At 41.8% G+C, this 25,486-nt stretch overlaps 1 protein-coding gene across 1 annotated transcript in view; it reads left to right on the forward strand.

Moving 5' to 3' along the window:
* The window catches only part of celsr3 (cadherin, EGF LAG seven-pass G-type receptor 3), a 95,497-nt gene that overhangs the window by 22,674 nt on the left and 47,337 nt on the right, over nucleotides 1–25,486 (forward strand). Inside the window, exons 3-10 of the mRNA XM_070910225.1 lie at nucleotides 36–379; nucleotides 2,635–2,923; nucleotides 17,662–17,884; nucleotides 20,465–20,580; nucleotides 21,579–21,667; nucleotides 21,984–21,998; nucleotides 22,381–22,538; nucleotides 25,253–25,416. Of these exons, the coding sequence (XP_070766326.1) occupies nucleotides 36–379; nucleotides 2,635–2,923; nucleotides 17,662–17,884; nucleotides 20,465–20,580; nucleotides 21,579–21,667; nucleotides 21,984–21,998; nucleotides 22,381–22,538; nucleotides 25,253–25,416 (1,398 nt within the window). The remainder of the gene's footprint in view (nucleotides 1–35; nucleotides 380–2,634; nucleotides 2,924–17,661; nucleotides 17,885–20,464; nucleotides 20,581–21,578; nucleotides 21,668–21,983; nucleotides 21,999–22,380; nucleotides 22,539–25,252; nucleotides 25,417–25,486) is intronic.

Here is a 25,486-nt window from a genome sequence, read left to right on the forward strand (position 1 = left end):
ACCTGACCTTTTCTCCACTCTCTTTAACTCTGCAGATGGTGTCCACAGCATTTCAGCCCAGTGCGTTCTCCGCGTCCTCATCATCACCGAGGACATGCTGGGCAGTAGTGTCACCGTCCGCCTCCAGAACATGTCCCAGGAGCACTTTCTGTCACCACTGCTGGGTAACTTCCTGGAGGGCGTGTCGGCGGTGCTCTCGGTGCCTGTGGAGGATGTTTTCATCTTCAACATCCAGCCGGACCTGGACGCGGCGCCGGGAGGGATCCTGAATGTCAGCTTCTCTGCCGCGCTTCCTGGCGGACTCTTCTTCCCCTCTGAGGCTCTGGAGGAACAGCTGTACCTGAGCAGGCTGAGGCTGACGTCACTGACACAGATGGAGGTTGGTTCACATTTACAAATACGAATACACACGATGACAACAATCACAACCACATTTACGATTTCCAAGGGGCGTTATCAACGGGCGCAGACCAAAATGCCTCTGGATGCAACTGGATAGAGAAAAATCAAGAAAACATATCGTCCAGTTTGTTTAATACTGAATGATAGCTGATAGCTGAACATTTAGTTATGAGTATAGATCTAGTTATTATCTAGTGTTAGGTGGTGTTTTAAAGGATCTGTTAATTGTTGTGGAAGAGAAAGAAAGTTCAATCTTGAGTTTTCATTTTTGGTATTGGGGCTCCCCTTCCCTTTTATGTTTAGATTTAGAGAATGTGCCTTTAATATTGATTGATACAAACTTTTTTGTTTTTTTGTGAATGTATTTCATTCTTTGAAATTAATAACATGAGGAGGTTTGTATTCGTCCACACAGACACATGGACACATAATGAACATTATATGAAAAAATGCCTGCATAATCATGCACACATACGCAGCAGCTGGAAATCAGGGTTTCATGTGAAACAAAAGTAGTAAGACACACCTGTGCATATTGCATATGAACTGATAATAATACAACACAGATGCCATGCCAGCTCAGCCATATGGCTTTATGCAGCAATGCACTGATATGACCACTATATGTGTTCTCATGCATGAAATCACACACACCTGGACACAGCATGCACATCAGTTACATACATGCACGCACAGGGCTGGGAGACAGCACAGCAGTGTCAAGAGATACATAGTTTAAGGCTGAATGCATGTGACCTTCACCCTCACACAAACACACATAAACACGTGCAAAATGAATCTATATATTCTTACTGTCTAAGAATACACAATCCTGCAAATATATCTGATCCAGTGACCTTAACAGCAAACAATAACTGCAAATACCTTCTTCTGGAAAGTCGATAGTTTCACAAAGCAAAACTGGGGCAAATAGATAAATAAAAGAAGACCAATAGCAATAAGTCTCAGGGCGATAAAACTGTACAGCACTACTTAAGATAAACCGTTTTGAGAGTATCCCAGGAGGCGTTCATAATGACTGTCTGACCTGAAGAGAACACCAGAAAAAAAAACTGCAGACTGTAGGTATATGCTGTAATATTCTTAATGCCAACAAAAATCACATGATTTAAAATATGATAATGATAATAATAATAATATATCCTAATAACATAATACTATTTGCACTGATTTTATATATTTTTTTATTTGAACTTATGTATATCTTGTGAGCAGAGTGAAATATCTCAACAGCTAAATTGGAAGGATCACAATGAAATCTGGTCTGAAATGTGGTTGCTAAAAGCTAGCCTACATGCCTAACATTACACCAATCACAGACGATAGAGCAGCCTCTACATGGAGGCTCTGTAGCCTGAGAGACGTTACCCAGGGAATAAATGGCCATTAAACGCGCTGAACGTTTGCTGCTGCTTAGGTTTGTTAACTAATTTATCGTCCTCTAACTGTGAAGCTGCCAGAGTTAAGATTAAAGAAACTTTCGGTTGCTAAAAATATAGACACGCTTATCTAAGTTGCCACAGTAACAAGCCTAGTAGTGGCAGCGAGTTTTATGGATATTTATTCCCTACGTCGCGTCTCTTAGGCTACAGAGCCTCCTTGTAGAGGCTGCTCTTCTCTGATTGGTGTATCGTTAGGCGTGTAGGCTAGCAACGACGTTTCAGACCAGATTTCATTGTGATCCTTCTCACCTGCTGCCGCTGTTTCCACTGCAAGCCCAAGCAAACTGCTTCGCCATCCCAGTTCAGCGTTCAAGGTTCATCAGTAAAGTCCTTTTTTCAAGGTTGATTAAAAAAACTATAACAAAGGGGAAGACCAGAAACGCCATCCTGGTCTATTGAGCGACGTCCAAGCTTTCTTCTCTTTCCTCATTTTGATGAAAAGGAATTTTACTTGTCATGGAGTATATTTCCATTGTTGTATTGGTACAACTTTTACTTCAGTTGCACTTGCTTGCATGGCTGACTGGAACACCCAAACGGAAAAGAGCTAACATGAATGTTAGTAGTTGCACCTCTGCTTTCACTGCTAGTCGGAAGTGTGTTGAAAAAGCCTATATGTTTCAGCTAATCAGAAATAATGATGACTAAACGCCCTCAATAGCGGAAGCTAATCCGAATTGTGACTCCATCCGGAACACCTGTTTACGCAGCAGTCACAGTATTCACAAGAACTACCAACGTCTTTCCTCTTTCCTCCCCATCACTCCAGGTTCTCCCGTTTGACGACAATGTGTGTCTGCGTGAGCCGTGCCAGAACTACATGAAGTGCATCTCGGTGCTGCGATTCAACAGCTCTGCCCCCTTCATCTCCTCGCCCTCCATCTTGTTCCGGCCCATTCACCCCATCGCGGGCCTGCGCTGCCGCTGCCCAGTCGGCTTCACGGGTGATTACTGCGAGACAGAGATCAACCTGTGTTACTCCAACCCCTGCCTGAACGGAGGGGTGTGCGCCCGCAGAGAGGGGGGGTACACCTGTATCTGCCGTGAAGACTACACTGGTGAGTGGGGAGGGGAGTGTGTGCTGAAGTGAGGGAGTGTGCATGTATTTCTTTATTGCTATGGCAAAGGTGAGGTGATGTAAAATGTCACCAATATAGCTGATATCACTGGTTCTTTATTGGTAGACATCAGGGCTTGAATTAGGTGTGTGTGTGTGTGTGTGTGTGTTTCTGCACTCATAGGAAGATACACAAGTAAGGGTTGAAGTGTGTATGTGTGTGTGTGTGGTAGGAATGGTGGTATTTTCGTTGATTATGAATTATAGCAGTAGATTATCTGGAAATGTCCTTGATCTTGATCACTCTTGTTAGCCACCTGTAGCACGCAATATACTTTATATTTGTCTTGAAGTTACTGTCTACATGTTATTGGTTTAACCTTTCCAGTGCACCTGCTTTGATAAAGCAGTAGTTAAGAGTTCAATTAGGATGTGAGAGCTGGCCAATTAACAGGTCCTTCAGCAGAAAGATTTACATCTCAGGTGAAATACTTGGAGACACTTAACAGTTATCATGCAGGTTAAAATGTCGGCTCTTGACAAAGAAAAACCAAGCTGAGCAAAAAGGCTTACACTGTCACAAGACTTCACAGGAACTAGGTAGAATTTAAAACCTACCTTAAAAACTTAAAAGCATATATATACTCTCTCACACGCACACGCACACACACACACACACACACACACACACTTCATTCATAGAGCGCTGTGGGGGCGGGACTGACACAGACAGGCACGTTTCTCTATCATCATTCTTGTTTTGAAGTGGAGGCTAATGGTCATAAAATGTACAACTTGTGTGTGCAACTTGTTAATCAAAACTACTAGAATCTAAAATGAGTGTTTGGCCAGTAGCCGGCACTTTTGGAAAGCTCTGCACAGACATGAAGAGATGGATTGCATGTGTTCAGAGGTATTTGACAGGAAACAGATTGTGTGCTGTGTGTGAATTTGTGTGTTTGTGTTCTGGTGTAGTCTTTAAGTCTGCCCTGGTAAACTCAAACTGACTGTCTGCGCTTCTTTGTTCTTGTCCCACACTGACTTCCTTTTTGATCCGCTCTGTTTTGTCATGTTGAGCTGAACAACATGAGAACACACACTCTGCCTCGTGAGAGAGCTTCCTCCATCTTACCTCTCTACCTGTTATTTAGTCTTTTACACACACAAACACACCACCACCACCACAATAAACCCCTTACTCTTTTTTGCTGTCACCAAACCAATTTGTTCTCTCTCTCACACACGTTTCATTCTTTCATACCTTTCCCAATACTCCAGACTAATTTGCTCTCTCTCTCTCCTTCTGTCTGCCTCTCTGCCTCTCCCTGTCTTCATACTGCTGCATTGCTTCAGTCTTCATGCCATTGAGTGGATGTGGGAGAGGATAGAGGCTATGAATGTGAGTGTGTGTGTCAGGGGGATATTTCACATTGCCTTTTATTTTGAATCAAAAGAGGGCTTGGGGAGTGAAGCATCACTTTTCTTTCATGAGAGAGACAGAATGTTTTCCAAACTCCCACAAAGACAGACGGAAAGACAGATAAGGAGAGAGAGAGAGAGGGGAAAGGAGCAAAGGAAAAATGGAGGTAGAAAGAGACAGAGCGAGTGGGAAGGAGAGAGAAAGAGTGTGATGGAAAGAAAGGGAAATAGAGATGGAGGGAGACAGGAAGGTTTGAGGAATGGAGAGAAAGATGAAAAGCAGGGAGAGAGGTAACGTGAAGGGGAAGAAGAAATACTATTATGAGGAAGAAAGAGACAGATAATAGAGAATTCCCTATACACTGTTGGATTTTGGGCGATACTAGTAACAAGTTGCAAGAGAGAAATGTGGTGAAATCTTGTCTGGTGAAGTCAACAATCCAAAGTGGTGGTCCTAGATCGCACTGTGAGACACGTCCACCGATGGCTGATACGAAGTTTTGGTATCCGAAGGTAGACGCCATTAAAATTCTGACAGTATTCAAAATTTAGGACGAAAAAAAAAAGACAGATTGCTTGCATTTATTTGTGTCTACATCATACCGCTCCAATTCACTCCAGACGCACTCCAAGGACTCAAGGACACAATCCATCGCACATTCGGATATTCCTCAGAATAGATGTCATACAGTTTTCATTACAAATTTTATTGGACCCATCTCGCACAGTGTGACATGCAATGAACCTGCAAGATAGCTGTTCACACAGGGTGTGTAGGGGCCTCAGGATGGAGACAGAGGAGACCGAAAGATAAAGAAAGTAGTGTGAGTGTGGGAGAAAAGGAGGGACAGGGAAAGATGGGAGAGAGTGTGCAAACAACACAGAGCATGAGAGATGAAGGAAAGGACGGAGAAGAGGCAGGTGTGACAGCGTTTTAGAGAGACAAGGTAGACGGATGAATTCAGAGAGAATAACATGGAAGGAAGGCTGCTCGGGGGAAAATGGGGCGAGAGACATCTGAGAGCAATGAGAGAGGGAGGGATGGAGGATAAGAGGTGAGGGGTAGAGCGAGGGAAATCAGATGGGTTCTGGGTTGTCGGTGCTTTTCCTGCGCAGACGTCGGGTGTAGCGGTGTCTTGTCAACGCCTAAGGCTAGTGGGAGGAAGAGGAGGGGGAGGAGAAGGAATAAACAGGGACGAATTGATTCTGCAACACACAGAAATCTCTAGTCATCTTCCAACCAAGTTTTCTCTCTCCCTCATCCGTTTTTTTTTTTTTTCATTTTTTCATCCAACCTGCCTTCATCCATTCCCCCAAACGCTCTTTGTGGCTTTGAATTGCTTTCCCCTGAAACTCTATGGATTGCTCTCACAGGCAGGAGCTAAGCTCTGGGTTTTGACCGAGACTGGAAACTTTCTTTCTCCTCTGAGTGAGAAATATTTTTCAGTCCACAACAGAAGCTTCCAGCAGACCTGCGTCAGATGTGATTTTTGAACAGTTGTTTCTTTGGCCACGCAAGCCAAATGGGTTATGTAAAAACTGTTTAATTACCTAGAGTCAGATAGAGATCAGCTGTAGATGTAGATCAGTTGGCTCTATTTATTTCTTTGTGGCAGGAAGGGCCTCATCAAAACAGAAAAGTATAATAGAAAACACTAATCTGTAACTAAACTATAATCGTGTAATATAATAACAATAATAATCTTTATTGACAGTAACTGTAGAGCACCTTTCAATAAAATAAAAGCAAATGGAAAATCTCAGATGTATATATAACCATCAAACTGGAAGATTAGAAGTACAATGACGTAAAACAAAGAAATCCAAGTGTGTGAACGCTTCATCCCGGTAAAACTGGACTCTTTAAGGATGACTCCTCCACCACTAAGATGAAGGCAAAGACACCCGAAGGATTTCACAATACACGTAACCTCGGGCTAACCCTTCTCTTAACCACACGTTTAGCCCTGAGATAAGTGAGGTTTGACACTTTGAGCGAGGGTTACAACCACATTTTTTCCACATGAGATGGTAAACCCTGCTGTGTAGAAAGGTTAACGCTACCTTTATGGTGCCAACTCCAGAGATGTGGTGCTAAGAATGAATAGTGTGAGACACTGCATCAGCTGGGGTCATGTACCGTGCAGCTGGCTACTGAAAACCCAGCCCAGGATTGAAACTATGATGTACTATTAACCCCGGTGTGTTACAATCCAGGGTTAATGTAAGAATTTGTCTTAATTCAAATGTGAAAAGCTTTTTAGTTCACTGATTGTGTGTTACAGGATTTCTGAAGTCCTCAAATCAGTTAATTGAATTTGAGGAAGACTTTGATACGGATTGACCAGTGCTGCTTTAATGTGCTCACAGGCCTTTTTCACAGCACACGTTTTGACTTGTCATTGTAGGAACAGCATAGGTGTTACTAATAACATTAACGATGGCTCAGTTCTAATCAAGTGTGTTTGCACTTTGCCTCTCCTAGCGTGACATGTCAAAGTGTCTTCTATTTTAAAAAGGGCAGCTTCAGATGTGTGCGTTAAGTAGTCAGTCGTCTGCTCGTGTGCCAAACAGAAAACAACTGATCATGCCTTTGAAATTTTGTGAAAGTTTCCTCTGAAGTATTGAAGTGTTCCCTGTTCAGAAACCTTGTACAGTAATCTCTGTCTTACACCAGTACATTGTTGTGCTGCCTTTTTCAAAATTATGAACTTACTCTCCATAAACCCTATTGCTTCCTGTTGCATTGTGTATGATTTGTATTTTCTTTGCCACTCATGTCAAAAATTTGAACATTTGAAATTTCTAATTTCTCGTGGCCAGACATCTGCCTCCTTAAGTAGAATTAGTTTAGAATTTCAACCAGATTGAAGAGAAAGCAGATATGCTGTTTACAACCCCCAGCCTAGCGAGTGACTATCAAGTAAATCAAATCCATTTCTTGTGAAATCCAGCTGCATGCCACACTAAGTAAAATGTAGAGTAAAGGCTGCTGTTCTTGTTGGTGATGGACTTGTTTGTTTGGCTCAGATTATAGATTAGCTTTTAGACTTGAAATTATTAACCAGTGCTCTTAAACTAGAATTTAATCTGAGTTTGTGCATCAGATAGCTACAGTTTAAGAACAAGTGATAAAAGGAAAAATTGAGTATGGAATAATTAGCTTTTGCTTCTGTAAGAAATAAACGTCTCTATTTCCAGGGTGCCTCACTTAAGAGTTCATTAAATGTAAGAGGGAAGTTGTAGTCCCACCTCCTGCTGCTACAACGCTAAACTCAGCTGAAGCTCAGCAATCTGCACTCTTTAATTCATAAGAATTTAAATATTTCTACCCTCTAGCGCTCACTCCTCTCGGAAACATGGAAAGCTTGCAGCGCCAACGAGAATGTGCAACAGTCATTAACCCTGAAAACAAGAAAAAGACCTCAGTGGTGTAAAGAGAAGTTCCCAGTGGACAGTCAACCATGAAGACGGAGATAACAGTAGACAGAAAGAGAAGATATCTGATCGTTTTCACAGACCGAAGGAACATAGACTCAGAAGTGACAGAGAGAAATGCACATTATGCAGATTATAGTAAGATATGATATGAGGGATTTGTCGAGAGATGCAAAGAGGAGATGGAAGACCGAGAGAGAGAAGCATGGATGCAGACTAAATTACTTTGTGAGAAGATAAAATGGTGAGAGGACACAAGTAGAAATTAAATCGGGGGGTTGTGCTGAAGCGATCTGTATTTTACACCGAGTGCAGCTGAGAAACAGAGGGAGAACGAGAGAAAGAGAGAGAGACAGAGAAGAAATGCGGTAGGCAGAGGTGAGATTAGTTTTGGATGTGATAAAGCAGATATGCATGTTACACTGAGAAATTGAATCCATCAGATAGGGAGATCACACATACAGAGCAAATTAGCTTGAGGTAGCTAAGAACATGTGAAGAATAATGCTTGTGTATAGTTTTAGCCTTTTGAAGAAGGTGTGTGTGTTTGAAGGTTAGAGACAGGAAGGAGAGGGAAGAGATTTAGTGGGTTGAGATGAGACTGAAGAGCTGGCTGCGAGACTAAATAAGTTAGTTAAGGAAATACAGAGAGAGAATGAAGAAATAGGGGGACAGAGAACGAGGTGGGTGATGAACACAGGAGGAAGAGGAGACTTAATTATGTTTGACAAGATAAGGGAGGGATGAATACCCAAGATCTGAGGGAGGAAAGAAAGAAAGAAAGTGAAAAATATATATTTAAATGTAATTTAGGCTCAAGACTCAAGTTCCAACACAACTCAAATCTGACCAGACAGTCTGTAAAATTGTTGATTATTCTCCCAGTGGCGCACTCACAGTGCGATAAAGCAGAAATAATGTTCAGCTTACCAAACATATGCCCAATGGCAGAACTGAGCCATGAAGTCAGAGCTAATTATTAAATTAATCTGAGTTAATTATGTACTTACCAACTTACAACTCCCACATGAAGCCAAGAAAATTGATGTTTGAAGCTTTATATTCCCTGTTGGACTAATCGTTTTTTTGCAAGGCTGAAGCAACAGGACTTTCTTATTCCAGTGGACAACTTTTGAGGTGGGATGTATTTATATTTTATTTTATTTGTTAATTTTTGTTTTAGACAAAAGCAATTAACCAAAAATCTTAACTGTATAAGGTTAAACACAAGTAATTTAAGGACAATGAGAATTAATCAGCCTTCCACTGATAGCAGGGGAAAAAGGAAGACAAATGAAAACTCAATAAGTTTGGGAACGATAAGACACGATGCGACAGCGACAGTATTTGAGAAAAAAACTGACAAGGGAGGTGCTACAACGTGGAATAAAGATCACTTTCCAAAGTGTAACAAAGGCATGGAGTGTTATGTGATGATATATATCATGCAAGGGATGAAGTTAGGAGAAAAAAGACATTTGAAAAAACTAAATGAAAGTGAGGAGACAGTTTGAGGACAAGGTGAGGCCTGAGGTTTGTGGGTAAAGGCATTGGATGGATGCAGAAGTCTCAGTGACATTAATTTTAGAGGTCATTAATAGAATGAAAATGTGTGTGTGTGTGTTGTTGTGGTGTGGGTAAGAATGAAACCAAATTAATTGAGGAAAGGTAGCAGAAAATAAGGTGTGTGTGTGTGTGTGTGTGTGTGTGTGTGTTTTTGTGTTTGTGTGTAAGTAAAGGAGAGGTAGACTAAATTACTTAATTAAATGAAAAAATTGTGAAGTGTTGGCGGTGGTTGTGTGTTCGTGAATGTGTGTGTGTGTGTGTGTGAGAGAGAAAGCAATCATGCAGGACATGCAAGGAGAGTAAATTACTTTGTGGAGAGTGAGAAAAAACAGTAAGTGGTGCAAACAGCCAGAGCAATGAGACCGCTTAGTTTTTGGGATGAGGTTTGGAATGAGCACAGATTGAGTAGGAGGATAGAAAATAGAGGAAATAGAGACTTCTAAATTCATAATAGACATGATTTGGAAATGTGCATGTTATATGGAAAAACCCACTGCAGGGGATGTGATTTGCTGAGTTGAGTGGGATAAATGCATTAAACAGTGTGAGAGGAAGAGGAAGAGGAGAGAGGAAACTAAATTAGTTTTGGGGAGATAAGTTGGAAAGCACGAGGGGAGGTAGAGGGAGGGAGGCGAAGGAAACTTTTTTACAAGTACCTCGGGCCCCTCTGCTGTGTTCATGGGAGATATGCATGTCATGTGAAGAATTAAAAGTTAATGCTGTGCCTGTGATCACAGCGTACGAGATGCTCTTGTGGTATTTTGGCCACGGCAGATGCTTATGCATACATATACAGTCCTTTTGAATGTGCACAATATTAGAGATGTGTCCCTGATGCTGAGCTGCAGCCTCATGTGAGCACGACCATGATTTTGTCAGCTGTTTGTCTTAATAATTTCTAGCTTTACCAACATTACTCCACTTGTTGCGAGCCGAATCATGAATAGCATAAGTGTCGCTCAAGATAACAGCAGGATTTTTGAGCATGAAAGGTATAATTCTGAAGACACAGGGTAGCATTAGGCTTTGAGGGTCAGGACCCGCACAGAAGCTCTGGATCTCTTGAAGTCTTCAATCAAGCTTGCAGGATTCGACGAAAGAGATAATAAACAATTAATATAACTTACATCAGAAAGACTGACTTCAAATGCAAAAACGCATTTTACCAAATCCTTTTGTTCCATCAGACACTTTGCATTGCATAGCTTTGTCCCATTGGTCCATGCAAACGACAGCAAGCAAGTTGCATAATATTGTACAATATACCTTTGCTCACTCTTATAACAGTCATGAATGCATGTCAGATTATTTTCAGTCTTACAGGCTTACTTTACATGACTGCTAAATGACCTGTGTTTTTGTGAATCCATAACGTAACTCAACCCTGCGATCTTTGACATTAAAAGAAAGTGTTTTCCGTTCAGCATTGGATGTGAAAAAAAAAGTAAAAAAGATTATGTAGTAGAAAGGGAGGAGTATAAAATGTGAGGAGGCATGTGAGGGATGACAAAAGAATCAAAAAGAAAAGGCTGCAGGGTGAAGAGAGAAAGCTAAACAGAATCGAAAATAAATGTGGGAGTGATGGTTATCAATATCCAGGATCTGATCTTTTGAAAAAGACAAAAAAAAAAAAAAAAAAGGATTGTGAGGGAGGCTGAGGCAGATGAAAGTGGAAATGGGGGGAAAGAGCACATCAAGAAATGGGAAGGAGGGAGCAGAGGGTCAAAATGGCAGCAGAGGAAATAACCACAAGTTTAGTATTATTAAAGGGAAGCAGTGGAAAATGTAGAAAAGGAAACAATAATACAGGCAAATAATACTGAAAATTAAAACAAAAACTCCAGAAGGGAGAAGAGAGGAGATGTAACCAGCGAAGGGAGAGGAGGAGAGAGACTGTGTGTGAGGAGGAAGTAGAAGTTCAAATAAAAGCTGTAATCTACTCTAGAATCAAATGTGTGATTTCTGGGATATTGTTCGGTTCAGTTTTAATTTGTGTATTTATTTATTTCTTTGTAAGATGGACAGCAGAGAGACACAGTGCAGTGATGATGTCATCCAAATACAAGTGGTGGAGCTGCTCAAGAGACAGCAAATAATGGAAGAACTAATAAGACACGGGGGCATTTTGTGAATCACAGCTGGAAACCCTACTTACAAATCAAACTCAATTAAATGACGCATCTCAAAAAACGTGGCACCAAACGTGATCAGTGGGCCAGTTTCATCTGATGACTCGTCACTATTCGTGTCTTGAAGCTCTGAGTTTCTTCTTTTTTTTTTTTTTTTTTAAGGAGACAATAGTCTGTGTTTGTAGATGTTTATAGCTACTGACTTTAGGTAAAGGATAATCCACAATGAGCTGTGTGGTTTATTATTATTATGGGTTTAAATCAATTTAAGTCAGGGACTGGGCAGCAATCAGATTATATATGTGTTGTGTTTAGGGTTGTTTATATATGTTTATTGATGTATATATTAGTGCAATGCACCATTTGAATAGAATCACTTCGTTAGCACTCTCATTCTCAATTGTGTTATTATCTGAAAATAATGCACACCGTCTGGCAGAGTTGTGGACTCGAGTCACATGATTTGAAGCAGACTAATAGACCTCAGGTGATATCAAGCTCGACTTAACAAAACTCCACTTTGATCTGAAGCAGTAGGGAAAGGTGCATTTGTCCGTGCAGACTAGCAGACAGACAAATGCTGACTTGTTTTGCCTTGAGACGTACCAGTCTTGCCTTCATAGCCCAAACTTGAGAAGTACTAGAAATGGTAAAATGCATCATACCCTGTGCACCAGAGTGAAGAGAGAGAACTGCACATGGAAAAGCTCATGGAGCATGGAAGCTTACCACTTCACTAAATCAGGACATTACTGACTCATTACATGTCTACCCAGAGCTCAAAATCCGTAGAGGCCTTGAAGGCATCGAGTGGTTAAGGGGTGTATAAGGAAAAAAGAGCACCAAAAAGGGGAGAGAGAGTGAGATCTACAGGAGGAAGGAGAAGAGGGAAGCAAGTGGGAGTGTGTTGGCCTCTAGGGATGTACCATGTGTTGGGGTGGAGGCGGGGGCGATGGGATGGGAGTTAGGGCGGAGCAAACTAAGATGCCGGGGGGTGGTTGAATAATACTGGCTTTGATGAATAAAACATCCGCGTGAATGAAGGGGTGGTGTGAATGCATTAAGCCAGGCATAGAGGAAGAAGAGGAAGAAAAAAAAAGAGAAATGGCAAGATATGGAAAGAGATGAAGGAAGGAAGGAGAAAGGAAGAGTAATGCGTGGAGCGTTTTATATATAGAGATGTGAGGTGGAGGGAAGATAGAAAAGGAAGGAAGGCATAATGAGCTGGAGGAGGATGGATGGAGGAGAGGAAGAAAACTGAAGGAGGTGAATGAAAATAGTCTTCTGCTTTTAAACAAAGGCAAGACGCAAGCAGAGAAGACTTGAGATGTATTTTCAAGTTTGTGTGGGGTGGATAGCGGGGTGTGTATTTTGGATTATTGAGTATGTTAGTAGACTTGTCTTTGTGGATGTGTTGGTGGTGAGAATTTTGATTCTTTACTTAAATATAAGCCACAATATAAAAAAAGTATTCTTCAAATTCTCCTTAAGTTTGACTTAAAACAGAAGTGTTACCACCAAAATGTAGTTAAGAATCATGTAAGCAGCACTTCAATGTTGTAGCTGTTTGAAGTGGAGCAAATTTTAGCAACTCCGCTGAAATGATTTGCTGATTTATTGATATGTAGTCGGTTGACAGGAAATGAATCAATTTTCAATTACTTGTTTAAGTTATTTATCCAATAAAAATACTAAATATTTGCTGGTTCCAACTTCTCAAATGTAAGGATGTGTTGCTTTTTTCTGTTGCATATCATTGTAAATTAAATTTCTGGGCTATTTTGTGACATTTTATAGACTAAACAATTAGGATCAGAATCAGCTTTATTGGCCGCCAGAGGGGAGAAGTGATGTTTCCTGCCTGTTTCCTGACTCTGGTCTTCAATGCAGGGCAGGTTGGCATCAATGATTTTATTTCTGCGGTCCTGTCCGTTGTATCATCTGTCGTCTGTTCCTGTCCTGTTTGGCGGCTGATCCAAACCAGACAGTGATGGCTGTGCAGAGAACAGACTGGATTATTGCAGAGTAGAACTGGATCAGCAGCTTCTCAGGCGGGTTGTAGTTTCTGAGCTGACGCAGGAAGTACTGTCATCCCCAGGTTGTTCTGACCGCACCAGAGGGCCGGCTGTTCAACCTCCCGTCTGTGTGCAGACTCGGCACCGTGATTGATTAGGCTGATGACGGTTGTGCCGTCTGCAAACTTCAGGAGTTTAACAGACGGGTCTCATAGAGGCAGTGTAGTAGAAATGTAGCTACTTTCCATCAGTGGGGTGCGTGCATGGTGAGCTCAATTGTTTGTGTGTGGGTGTGTGTGTGCTTTGTTTGTTTGTGTCGATGCATTAAGCAGCATCTTGTGTGTGTTTGTGTTTCCATTCTGGCATGTTCATTAAAAACCATCTGTGTGTCTACATGAAGTGCTTGCATTGCTATCGGAAACTCACTGTTTGTTTAGTAATGGCTTGACCTTGTGTCCACGTGAGTGTGAACGCTGGGCAGAATGAGGGATTACACACTTAAAGCGTCTCTCTGTCCCGCTGTATTTGTGTGTGTGTGTGTGTGTGTGTGTGTGTGTGTGTGTGTGTGTGTGTTTGTGTGTGTGTGTTTCCTATCACTGCTGATCAATGTAAGTGCCTCAGTGAAGTGGACGCCTTCTCACCGTCTGGACGAACACAAGAAAACAAAAAACTCGAGTCACTCTGAGATCACGTCTGCTGTGCTTTACCTCCTCTAATTAGTGTGTGTGTGTGTGTGTGTGCGCGCGCGCGTGTTGTTGTTTTTTTGTCTGCAGTTCTTATTTTTGATTCTGTACGTGTGCATGCATAGGTGTGTGTTTTGTTTTGTTTTTCTGTCTGTCTTCCATTGTCAATTTATTTCCTGCCCATATGTCGACCTGTGTGCAGCTCGCTGTGCATAATGAACCAGCGTGTGCATTCGTAGGTGGGTGTGTGTTTAAGTATCACCACACGCATAATTCATGAGTATTAATGTCTATTTATTTATTTTAATATTAATGAGAGGTTCTGTACAGATGAATGGGCGCAACGGACAAAGGCAGGGAAATTGTGCTGTGTTAGATGCATATATGTGTGTGTGTGTGTGTGTGTTTCCCTATTTAATTGGTTCCCTATTGTGTGCACTTATATTGAAGTATATGTTTAATGTGAGAGGGGAGGGGGGCTGAGAGAAGGCCAAACAAGGACAGACAGACGTGATAGTTTGAGTCCTTGGGCTATTGTTAGCTGAGCTGGGTGTGTGACTGGGTGTCTCGCTGTGTGTGTGTGTGTGTGTGTGTGTGTGCTTGTGTTTGTGTGTGTGTGTGTGTGTGTGTGTGTGTGTGTGTGTGTGTGTGTGTGTCTTCAGGGTGATTTGGTGGTGTGTGTGTCAGCCAATAACTGGCAGATAGCGGCTGCCCTGTGGCATGAGGAGAGAGGTGGTGTGGGGAAATGGAGCGGTGAAGAGTAGGACAAGTGAATAAACTGTGTAAAGTGATTGTGATGGATGGACAAGTAACATTTTGGATGACAGGAGAGAGAAAATTAGTAGGTTGCTGTAAAGAAATCAGTAGATTAAGGAGGCGTTCGAATATGGGATGAATCTCTTGAATTAGCAGTTAAAGGAAAGAAGGTCAGGAGGGATGTAATGTTTAGAAGAGTATGGACGACAAAAATATTGATCAAGCACATAAAATGGAAGCACAAATGTGGATGCAAAATATGTTTTGAAAGCAAGCAAGGTCACAATCATGCGCGCAATAAAAGCTTCCTTTGCGCGCCGTCTTCAAAGGGGAGCGCTTTCTAGTTTTGGGGGGTTTGTATCCCTCTCATGGAGGAGGGAGGAGGATAGACGAACGATGGAGAGATGAAGGAAAAGACCAATTATGGAGGGTAATTCAAGCCATTTATACCTTTAGATTCTTGTACATGCTCAAAATCTTTCCCCACTTCATACACATCATACCGTGGGGCTGAGTTTGTGTTGAATGTATCACAGATAGTCAGTATCAGAGTGTGTATCCAACTTGACTGCGTGTGTGCTTTTACAGCTTTTCTCTCAGTTTGTCTGTGTGTGTGTGTGTGTGTGTGTGTGTGTGTGGCTGTGTTTTGACTGTTGTTGAGAGATTGTCTGTGTGTGTCCATGTCTTGTGTGTGTCAGATGATATTTGTGTCCAAACGATCATGAGGAAAGGTGAAGGCTTCTATTGACTTACAACTGCAGTACGTCATCTGTGTGTTTGTGTAAAGATGTGAGGACTCTGCCAGTGGGTACTTTGGCATCTAAAAGCAGCACAAACAAAGTACCAATAGAGACAGCTACATGATAAAACCCGACAGCCTCGAGGGCAGGGGCAATGATCCGTTTGTGTGTGTGTGTGTGTGTGTGTGTGTGTGTGTGTGTGTGTGTGTGAGAAAGAGAGAGAGAGAGAGAGGGGAAATATAATATGAGAGAAAGGCTATTTTTTAGAGACCGAATGTGTTTTTTTTGTTTGAGAAAGAAAAAAAAATCTGTATTGCATCCATTATTAATGTGTATGTATTTTGGTTTATTTGTTATCTTGTGTGTGTGTGTGTGTGTGTGTGTTTGGAGCCGTCAGCAGGATCTAAAGTGGGTCCTTAAGGAGCCATCTGTCTTAAGGCTAGTTTGAAACCCCGTCTGCTCTGTTTATATGGAGGGCACTGGGTGTGGGTGTTTTCTGTGTGCAGCTGCTAAATGTCAGACAATGTGTGTGTCCAAATATGCTCAAGGAAAGGTGAAAACCAAAAAGAAAGAGTGAGCTTCTACTCCTACGTACCTTTCTATGTGGGTGATTGTGTATACAGTATATGTGTGTATGTGTGTGTGTGTGTGTGTTGCGTGGGTGTTTCTGCCTCCCGAGACACTCCAGACTAGCGCTTGTTTGACTGGCAGCCAAACCTGTGTTTATTCTCGTCTGCAGATTTGTTTGTGTTGTTTTTTGTTTTTCACACACTTCTAAAGAAACAGAATCACAATCTGCAGGAAATTACTTTTTTTTTCCTTTTCCCCTGCACGCATACACTTCCAAATACTGTACGCTGAGTATCTTATCGCTGTCAACTCTGATTTAGTTTTTTTATATTTTGTGTCCATTTGAGGGTTGAAGGTTTCCCTCCTCAGGAACCAGCACCCTGTTGCTTCCACCATCTAATCAAGTACTAATCTACATCTTTGCATTCAGTTCATTGCCTGATAGGAAAGAAAACCAGCAGCACTATGCATAGGATAAATCAGCAGTTACAAAGCTAATTTCAGCAGTTGTAAAGCTAATTATGTTTTTGCTGTCAAGTTATCATTAACATGGCAGTTGTCAAGCTATCTTCAGCATTTAACAATCCAACTTTTACCCAGCTAACTTGGGCCGTCAAAAAAAGGCTCAGTTATCAAGCTAACTTCAGCGGTTAATGAGCTAACTTTTATGAATGAGCAGTTATGCATGTGAATGTGCTGCTTTTGCTGTGCTAAATTTGTTTCCTGAAAATTAACATTAAAACTTTTACTCACACTGTAAGCACAGCATTTATCTACAGCTACTCCTTTTTAATATACCTGGCTATAAGTTATAGATTAATTAGTCTCTTCTAGTGCATCATTTAACTTACAGTGTGTCATGCTTGTAGCCTAATGAGTAAGATATTAAAGTCAAGACAATATTTGATCTCAACCTCAACATAATTTAAATTCAGCACGTACACTTCAGGATCTTGACTAGAGTGTAAAGTAAAGCTCTGTGGGTTCGAGCAAAGCTTGGTTGCACAGCATGTTGTTTGTTTTGATGGACTTGCCAGTGAGTCCAATGACGTCAGAGCTCATGAAAATTAATTGCCTGAAGTCTCTGTGGAACAAGCACCGAAACGGCAAGACAGTCCAGGAACTGATGGGAAAATCTTAAAACCTTTTTTACTTAAATCCTTTAATATTAATGCAGTGATGATGGCTGGAAATGTGTATCTCCATGCTATTCTGTCTTTTATCTGAGTAATGTTTTTACTGCTCAATATGTACATACTCGATTAGTTTGGTGATCTCCCACTGAGTCACTGATTACTTGAACAGATTCTGAGATTTTTGGCTTTCCTGAGTGTCATTGAGCTTTTTTGACAGTGTTGCTGTAATTCCTAGTGAGGTTCAGCAGAGGTTGAAACAATGACTTCTTTTCATTTTTAACCCCCAGGTGACCGATGTGAGTTTGATCGGCGGCAGGGCAGGTGTGTGCCAGGTGTGTGCCGTAATGGAGGGACGTGTCGGGAGCTTTCCGGCGGGGGTTTCCGCTGTGAGTGTCCTGCAGGAGGCTATGAGCGTCCATACTGCACAGTCACTGCCCGGTCCTTCCCACCGAAGTCCTTCGTCATGTTCCGCGGCCTCAGACAGAGGTTTCACCTGTCCATCTCGTTAACGTGAGTAGATTGAATAAATTGGAAGTTTTATCTTTTTTTAATGTTTTGCTTTGATATTTGCTTTTTTATCTCCCTTCCTTCCTTCCTTCCTTCCTTCCTTTCTTTCAGCCTCCATCTCTCATCATCCTCTTGCACTCAGACAGAGATCCATAACCACTCCTCTTTGATTCTCTTCCTCTTATGGAGTCTCTCTCCTCTTTGCTTGAATCTATTTATTTCATCTCCGTCTCAGAGATCGATGCTATTATTCATGGTTTCTCTCTCTGATGCCTCCACATCTCTCTCCATGAGAAGTGCGGTTTCTCCTCTCTCTCCTCTTTCATCCTCCAGTTTACTGGTTCCAGTAACATGTCTTTTGCTTTCCCTCTTACACTCTCCCTGGTATTATCTTACATCTTATCACCCTGCATTCTCCTTTTTCAGTCTTGCCTGTTTCAGCAGCTCCAAAGGCAAATGTTGCATTTCTGCTACACCCTGTGCTCTCTCTGTGAAGGGGTCAGAACTCTATATTTTTTTGTTTTTAGTAGTCAGAGTTAATGCATTGATGTAAGTTAAAATGCCTAATTTAGCTTTTCCTTTTAAAACCACCATTGTGGGCCATTGTGAACAGTGGATTTGTACCATTTTGTTGCTCAAAGGCGGGCTTGTGCTCAGACCTTTTGCCATTTGAACTGAAGTTATGATTGTTTTTTGTTTTTTTTAAATCTTTGGAGTTTAAAAGCTCCAATTTTTTTTCAATGGTATGTAAGAATACGTTACTGCAGAGGTCAGTGATTGTTTTCTTACTTTAGGTCCTTTGTCTTTGTCTTGCTAGCCCGCCCGCCACCATCGTTTCTGCGCTGCTCCTTTGCCTCTTGACATACCAAGTGGTCGTCTTTGGGAGATCTGAAGTGGTCCTTAAGCGTGGTCTGGCAGGGTTATGGGATGGTTGCCATGGGTGATGTCGTCTAATGATAGTTGCTAAGGTGACGTTGCTCATGGGGTTGTTGCTAGGCTGATGTGGCCACCATGGAGTGGTTGCTATGAGACATTGCGGTCAAGGTTTTCTTGCTAAATGAGCCTCTGTGCATTGTTGTTGCGTGAAGGCACCACATGTGATTTGTTCATTGATTTGTGACATCCAGTTGGGCAGGGACGGTAACTCAAGGAATCTGTGATCTGCTTCTTGAGGAGCAGCTCACTTTGAGCTTTTAAGAGGTTTTTGTGGTAGAATTTCTCCCCTGGAAGACTCCAATGTAGGCAAATGTTGGCAGTAATGGTGGTAGTCGATAGTTTATGCTCTTTCCTTTGAACAACTACAGTCATGGTGCCTTTGAAAAAGTCAGGGATGTTGTTGAACAGGCACTGTAAGGTCTTTTTCAGCACTACCCTGCTCCATATTTAAACACAGTCACATCTGGGAGCTTCAGCCTTCGTCTACATAATCAACTACAATTTCAGCGCCTTCACTAGGGCTCCACATTAGTAGATTTTGTCTTTCAAGACAATGAAACCCTTGACCTTCGTCCTATTTGTTGCTGGGTAAAGTTACTGTCATGTTATCTGATGGTGACTAATTCTGTCCAACTGTAAATGCACATTACTCTTTTTGGGTTTTGTGAGAGAGGCTTATTGCTTCAAGAGAAACAGTCATCTCATGTTAAATATTCTGTATTTGTTTTAGTTTTCTTTCGAATGCAGTTCTTTCACAGGACTCCGCTCACAGTCTGGCAAAGCTCAGGTTACGCTATTTTTAAGCTATTTCTGGTGGCTTGAAGAGTTTACATCGGCGTACTCCATGTTAGGATGCCCCGGTGCTGTCGGAGCTGCGGCAGATGCAAACAAGACACATGTCTGCTATCGAATAACCCTGGGTTTATTTTAGACAAAGGCAACGCTCTCAGATAGCATAGTTGTCATGATGGAAATGGTGATAACATGCTCTTTTTCTAACACTGCTGTATTGCATCTATTGTTACAGCCACATTGATCTCTACTGGATGTTTAAGCTGAGGATGTGAAATGCAGATACTGAGTAAGAATGAGTGGGAATAATAATAGTTTTAATAGTTTTTGAGTTTTTAAAGTGGATATTTTTTGCAGTGGGAAGTCTTCTTGTGTCTTGTTGCCAGGGGATGAGATTTGTCATCTGCGCTGTAGTATTAAAAAAAGAACTAACAGTGCTTTTGATCAGGCTGTGTTTGCATGGCAGCCTTGGCCTCAGCACGTTCCCCTGGCCTTGCTATGGAAAACAGACTATTGTATGACTCTGAGCAGCTGGAGGGAGTGGAGGGCTGCAGCGATGTGGTTTATTAAGCATGGTACTGTTTGAATACCTTCTGTTCTTCCATACTAAGCCTGTATGAGGAGGCTTACAGTCATTTTTGTTTTGCCATGTGAAATTAGGTATTATATGTCTCACTGTATCAGGGTCAAATATTGCATTGACTAAACCAGAGTTAAGAAGCTCAGCTGAACTTAATTTATTTGTACTGTATATTGTCAGGACACAAAAATGGAAAAATATACTCATATTGTGTACAGTATATTCATCCATAAATGTATTATGGACAATGGTTTCTGTGTGTGTGCGTTTTCCAGTTTTGCCACCCTGGAAAACAGCGGTCTTCTCTTCTATAATGGACGCTTCAATGAGAAACATGACTTCATCGCCTTGGAGATCCAAGAAGGACAAGTGGTGCTCAAATATTCCACAGGTACTATATCTATATCTCCATCTTTATGTGTGATTGAGCTCCTGTTTATAAGGACCATATATCCCCACAGGGTAAGAAAAATGTGGTTTTGTTCTCAAAGGTTGTGTATCATTTCTTTATGGGACGTTTTTTTAGGTGCAGGATTAGAATTGTGTTACTGTGTGAAATGTGTGATTAGCATACAGACAAGTAGACATGTAGCGGGGAGGATTTAGGCAACCTTAGGGGTCAGACAAGCAGCAAACTACCGACAAAGTCAAATTTGGAGCAGTGAGAAAATCCTACTATCTCTCACTTTGATATGAGGTATAAGAGTTTTTAGAGTAATCATGTTAGATTAAGCTAAATTAGATTACATGGTTAAGTCCCACTTGGGGAAATCAGCAAAAAAACGACACAGTATATACTATATATGTAATACTTGAGCTGAATAACTGTATATTGTGCATACAGTACTTCAGTTAAAGTACCATCCTGTTGTACCGTTCCCCCTGCTTCTCCACCTTGCTGACTGTTTCCAACAAAAACAAACTTAACAGGATCAGACACACTGCCTCCAAAATCATTAGCCTCATTACACCTGACCTCCCCGAGCTCAACGACAGAGCCATCACATGCATAGCGCCCAACATAGCAAGTGACACTGATCCTGAATACTACGTATAGATGTGCATATTGTGAAAACAAATTTGTCTCCTGGGACAATAAAGACTATTGATCTATATATCTACTTGTGGCCTCAAAGAGTATAATTATAAGTACAGAAGTTGCAGCATGTATGTTTGGTACATGCACATGTGAGGCTGGAAATGGTACCATATGAAATAGAGATGGTAATTATAATGATCATAAGTTAATGTATAGACTTTTGTATGTTTTATATTCAGTGGCTTGTAAAAACAAATAGTGAACTAAAGCAGTGAGCAGTGAAGTTGATTTTATTATTCTTATTATTACCTGCTTAAGTTATCACACAAACTTCATCCGTCTGCCTGCAGGTGAATCGTCCACTCAGGTGAGTCCCTTCCTGCCTGGCGGTGTGAGCGATGGCGACTGGCACACTGTTCACATTCACTACTACAACAAGGTGGGTTTACATCGCAGGCTGTTTGTGTCCCAGACCAGTTTGATCTTACTTTTGATCTTCCATTTTGTGTTTCTGGTGTCTGTTTGATGAGTTATCCTTTGAAGTTTTGCATTTATACTCGTGATCATTTGTACTGTACATCTGATGATGCATCGGCAGAATAGTTTATCTGCCTTCATGCCGACAAAGCACGTTGAATTGAGCTGAAGTGTTTGTGTGCATACTGTTATGTGGGCGTTCGCTTGTCACCATTTCATTCACGCATACTCGCCGCACATCTCCTTTAATTTTCTTCATGTTCTTTCATTTTCCTCAGCCAGCTACACGCTATGTGAGTATGAGTGTGTGTCAGGGTGCACATACACTTCCTTCTTTCTTTTTCTCCTTCTGTCTTTCTTTCTTTCACCAGCAGACAGTAGGTGAAGAGTAAACGTGTTCTCCATTATTTTCATATTATTACCCATATGCAGTTTCGTTTGTGTCTTGTCTTACTAACTCAAATTCCCCCTTTTTCTTTCTAACATGATGTGCAGTAGCAGCAGAGATACTGAACATAGTGTGATGTGTTGGAACTGTAGAGTATGACTGCAGTGATATAAACTCTTGATTTAGTAAATGCTGTTGTCTTTCTTGCATGTTGTCTGATGTCATGGTGTTGGTTTCTGTTTCTTTGGACTCTGTATTCAATCTTGTGTTTGTGTGTTTGTGTTCAGCCGAGGCGCAGTGTGAGCGGCGAGGCGCAGGGTCCGTCAGATGAGAAGATTGCTGTGGTGAGCGTTGACGACTGTGACACAGCCTTGTCGCTTCGCTTCGGTATGCAGCTCGGAAATTACAGCTGCGCTGCGCAGGGCAAGCAGACCAGCAGCAAGAAGTGAGTTTCTCTTTCTTTTAGCTCTCCGTCTTTTTCTTACTGTATCGATACCGGTGTTTTCCATTTGGTGACTTGAAGGCGTCACAATTTCTGAAAAATTGACCCAAACACGACATGAAATAATAGCAATTTATCTAGTCTGAAAACAGTACAGTTACAGTCAGCGCACTGTTGCCCACATATCTTAGAAATGTCAAACGTCAAATATGCCCTGCAGCATGAACATAGATCCTGGAATATACGTACGCAAGAGTGAACCAGGCTTTAACAAACAAAACCAGTCACAACATCTGAAAACAGTATATAAATACTACTGCATGTGAATGAAAGGAATATACTATTGATTACCAGGCTACACATGATTTTAACCGTAAAATGTCTTTTGCTGCCTACCGCTTTTACCTTTTGTGGTCATAGCAGTTAAAAGCAGTTGTTTAGCATTTTAAGACGCTTCATTTATTGTGCATCATTGTGTAAAATATTACATGCATACATACTTCCTACATGATGACTGTCATTACATAACTTAAGCAACAGAAGATAGCACCAAAGGCGGTGTTGAACTGTTATACATTGGCACTGGAACCATGTCATGTAGCACAATCTTGTGTGTCATTACTCTCATAGCCCAGTTTTCTATGGACTTCATCATTAAATGAATTCCATGGTTTCATGTCTGACATCTATGATTAGCTTATGAAATAACTGTGACTCAAAAAGGCTCAGTGAAAGCATGAATTCAGCTAAATTCTCTAAAGTAAATTTGTTCCATAGACCTCTCTTACCTCCAGTGCAGCAACGGAAGGACTTTGAATAGTGATTGACCCTGAGCTGTGGGTGGTGTTTACACAGGATGTGCTAAAGACAACTTTCATTAAACTCGCTCTGTGACTGATCAGAGGCTTAACAGATATTCTAAGGCAGTTTTCACTGAGTAGAAAACCATTAAAGCTGGTCAGTCTGCATGAAAAGTAGGTGCAACACACCATTGAATGCAGATTTAAGCGGCCTAATCTGTTAAACTACTGCTAAGACTTTGACTCAGACCGCTGCTGTTGGGGAGGATTTTTGGGGAATGTCAGATCAGGCCGATGAGCTGGCTGTAAGGAGAAATCTTTGGGACCTGAGGCTTTAATGAGGCCCGACTGTTTGACGTCTTCACGCTCCTTCATGTCTGTCTGTATCTCTCTGATGGTCTTGTTACTCGTCTGGTGTTAATGTTCAATTTCTTTTCATTACTCTCTGCTTCTCTCTCTCTCTCTCTCTCTCTCTCTCTCTCTCTCTCTCTCTCTCTCTCTCTCTCTCTCTCTCTCTCTGTCTCTCTCCCACTCATTCTTCAAATGTTTATGTACGACCAAAACATTTAAATTGGCAGTTTTAAATCCACTACGTTGCTTTTAAGTGTCTGTGTGGTTTGACCTTGACAAAGTTTTGTTGTCAAAATTTGTCCATTCTGCTTGTGTGTGTGTGTCTACCAAGCTGAACGTCTGCATGTAGGCCAACTAGTGCATAACACAAACCACCTATACACACACATTCACTCAAAAAGCAGCCTGTCATAGCGCTGATGCCTGGCCTCGCCTCTGTAGGCTGTAATCACGTTGGCTGTGTTCTGTCAGCGCTAAGTGAGGCTGAGAGAAGAGAAGACGGATCAAAGAGGAAGGCCAAAGACTAACGCTTCAACACTCTCCTCCTCCGTTCCTTCTCCATTTCTCCATTAAACAGCTCACCCTCCTCTTACTCTGTCCTGACATCCTCTTCTAATGAAGCTCCGTGTTGATGTTCGCTGTAACTCGCACTTAATCCCTTGTTTGTTTGATCCCGGCGCCTTTTGTCTCTTTGGCTTCCTTCGATTCATATTCCTCTGGCGTTTTTTGGCTCGGCGCATGACAGCTGAAAAAAGAAAAACCCCAACTCACATTGGAGGGGGAAAAAAAGAGATAATGCTCTCAAAGTGACAACACAACTGTTTCTGTCTCTTCGTTTTTTCTCGCTCATGCGGTCCCATAACTGTTTTGCTGTCCCCTACGTCGTCCTCCTCACATTACCCCTGTTTCTTTCCCTCCACCCGTCTTCCATCTGCCTTGTCATCCGCCTTTGCACTCGCTCTCTCTTGATATTTGCTGTAGCTCACACTTAATCTCTTGTTTGTTCATCTGCCTCCACGGCTGCCTCCACATCTCCCTTTTCTCGTTGCCGTTTTTCGTCTCCTCTTTATGCCTGTGACTCTGCTACTTGTTGACATCCCCTAACATCTCCTTCCTTTCATTGCTGTCTCCTGTCTCCTTTCTCCCTCCGCCTTGTCATCCACCTTTACCCCTTCTCTCCTGATATTTGCTGTAACTCATATTTAATCTCCTGTTTGTTCCTCTGTCTATCTGCCTGTCTCCTCTTCTTTTCAATTTCTCTCTTCCCCTGCTGTTTCCACTTTTACCCTCATCAACATCATCATTGTCGTCATCTTATTTCACCTCAACAGTCAATGTTATTCTCTGATTCTTGTTCCTTTTGAAATTTACCTCTGATGACACATTTAATCTCTGGGTTTCTTTAATCCCGTTGCCTCTCACATACCCTTTTTTCATGTTTTTCCCTTTCTAACCCTCCCATCCGTCATCCCTCTCCTCCCTTCTCCCCTTCATCCTTGAGGGATAATCCTCCATTGCTCCATTATTCACATTTCCTCTTCACCTTATTTACTTCTTCTCCCTCAGGTCTCTGGACTTGACCGGCCCATTGTTTCTGGGTGGAGTTCCCAACGTACCAGACAACTTCCCATTTGGCACCAGGGAGTTTATCGGCTGCATGAAGGAGCTGCACATTGACAACAAGCCGCTGGACTTGGCTGGCTTTATCGCTAACAATGGAACGCTCCCCGGTCAGCAATACTAACCATATTTCTCCCCTAAAAAAGCATGAGCACTGACACATTTAAGGTGTCCACAAAG

Source organism: Enoplosus armatus, chromosome 8, assembly GCF_043641665.1.
Source record: "Enoplosus armatus isolate fEnoArm2 chromosome 8, fEnoArm2.hap1, whole genome shotgun sequence".
Taxonomy (NCBI): domain Eukaryota; kingdom Metazoa; phylum Chordata; class Actinopteri; order Centrarchiformes; family Enoplosidae; genus Enoplosus; species Enoplosus armatus.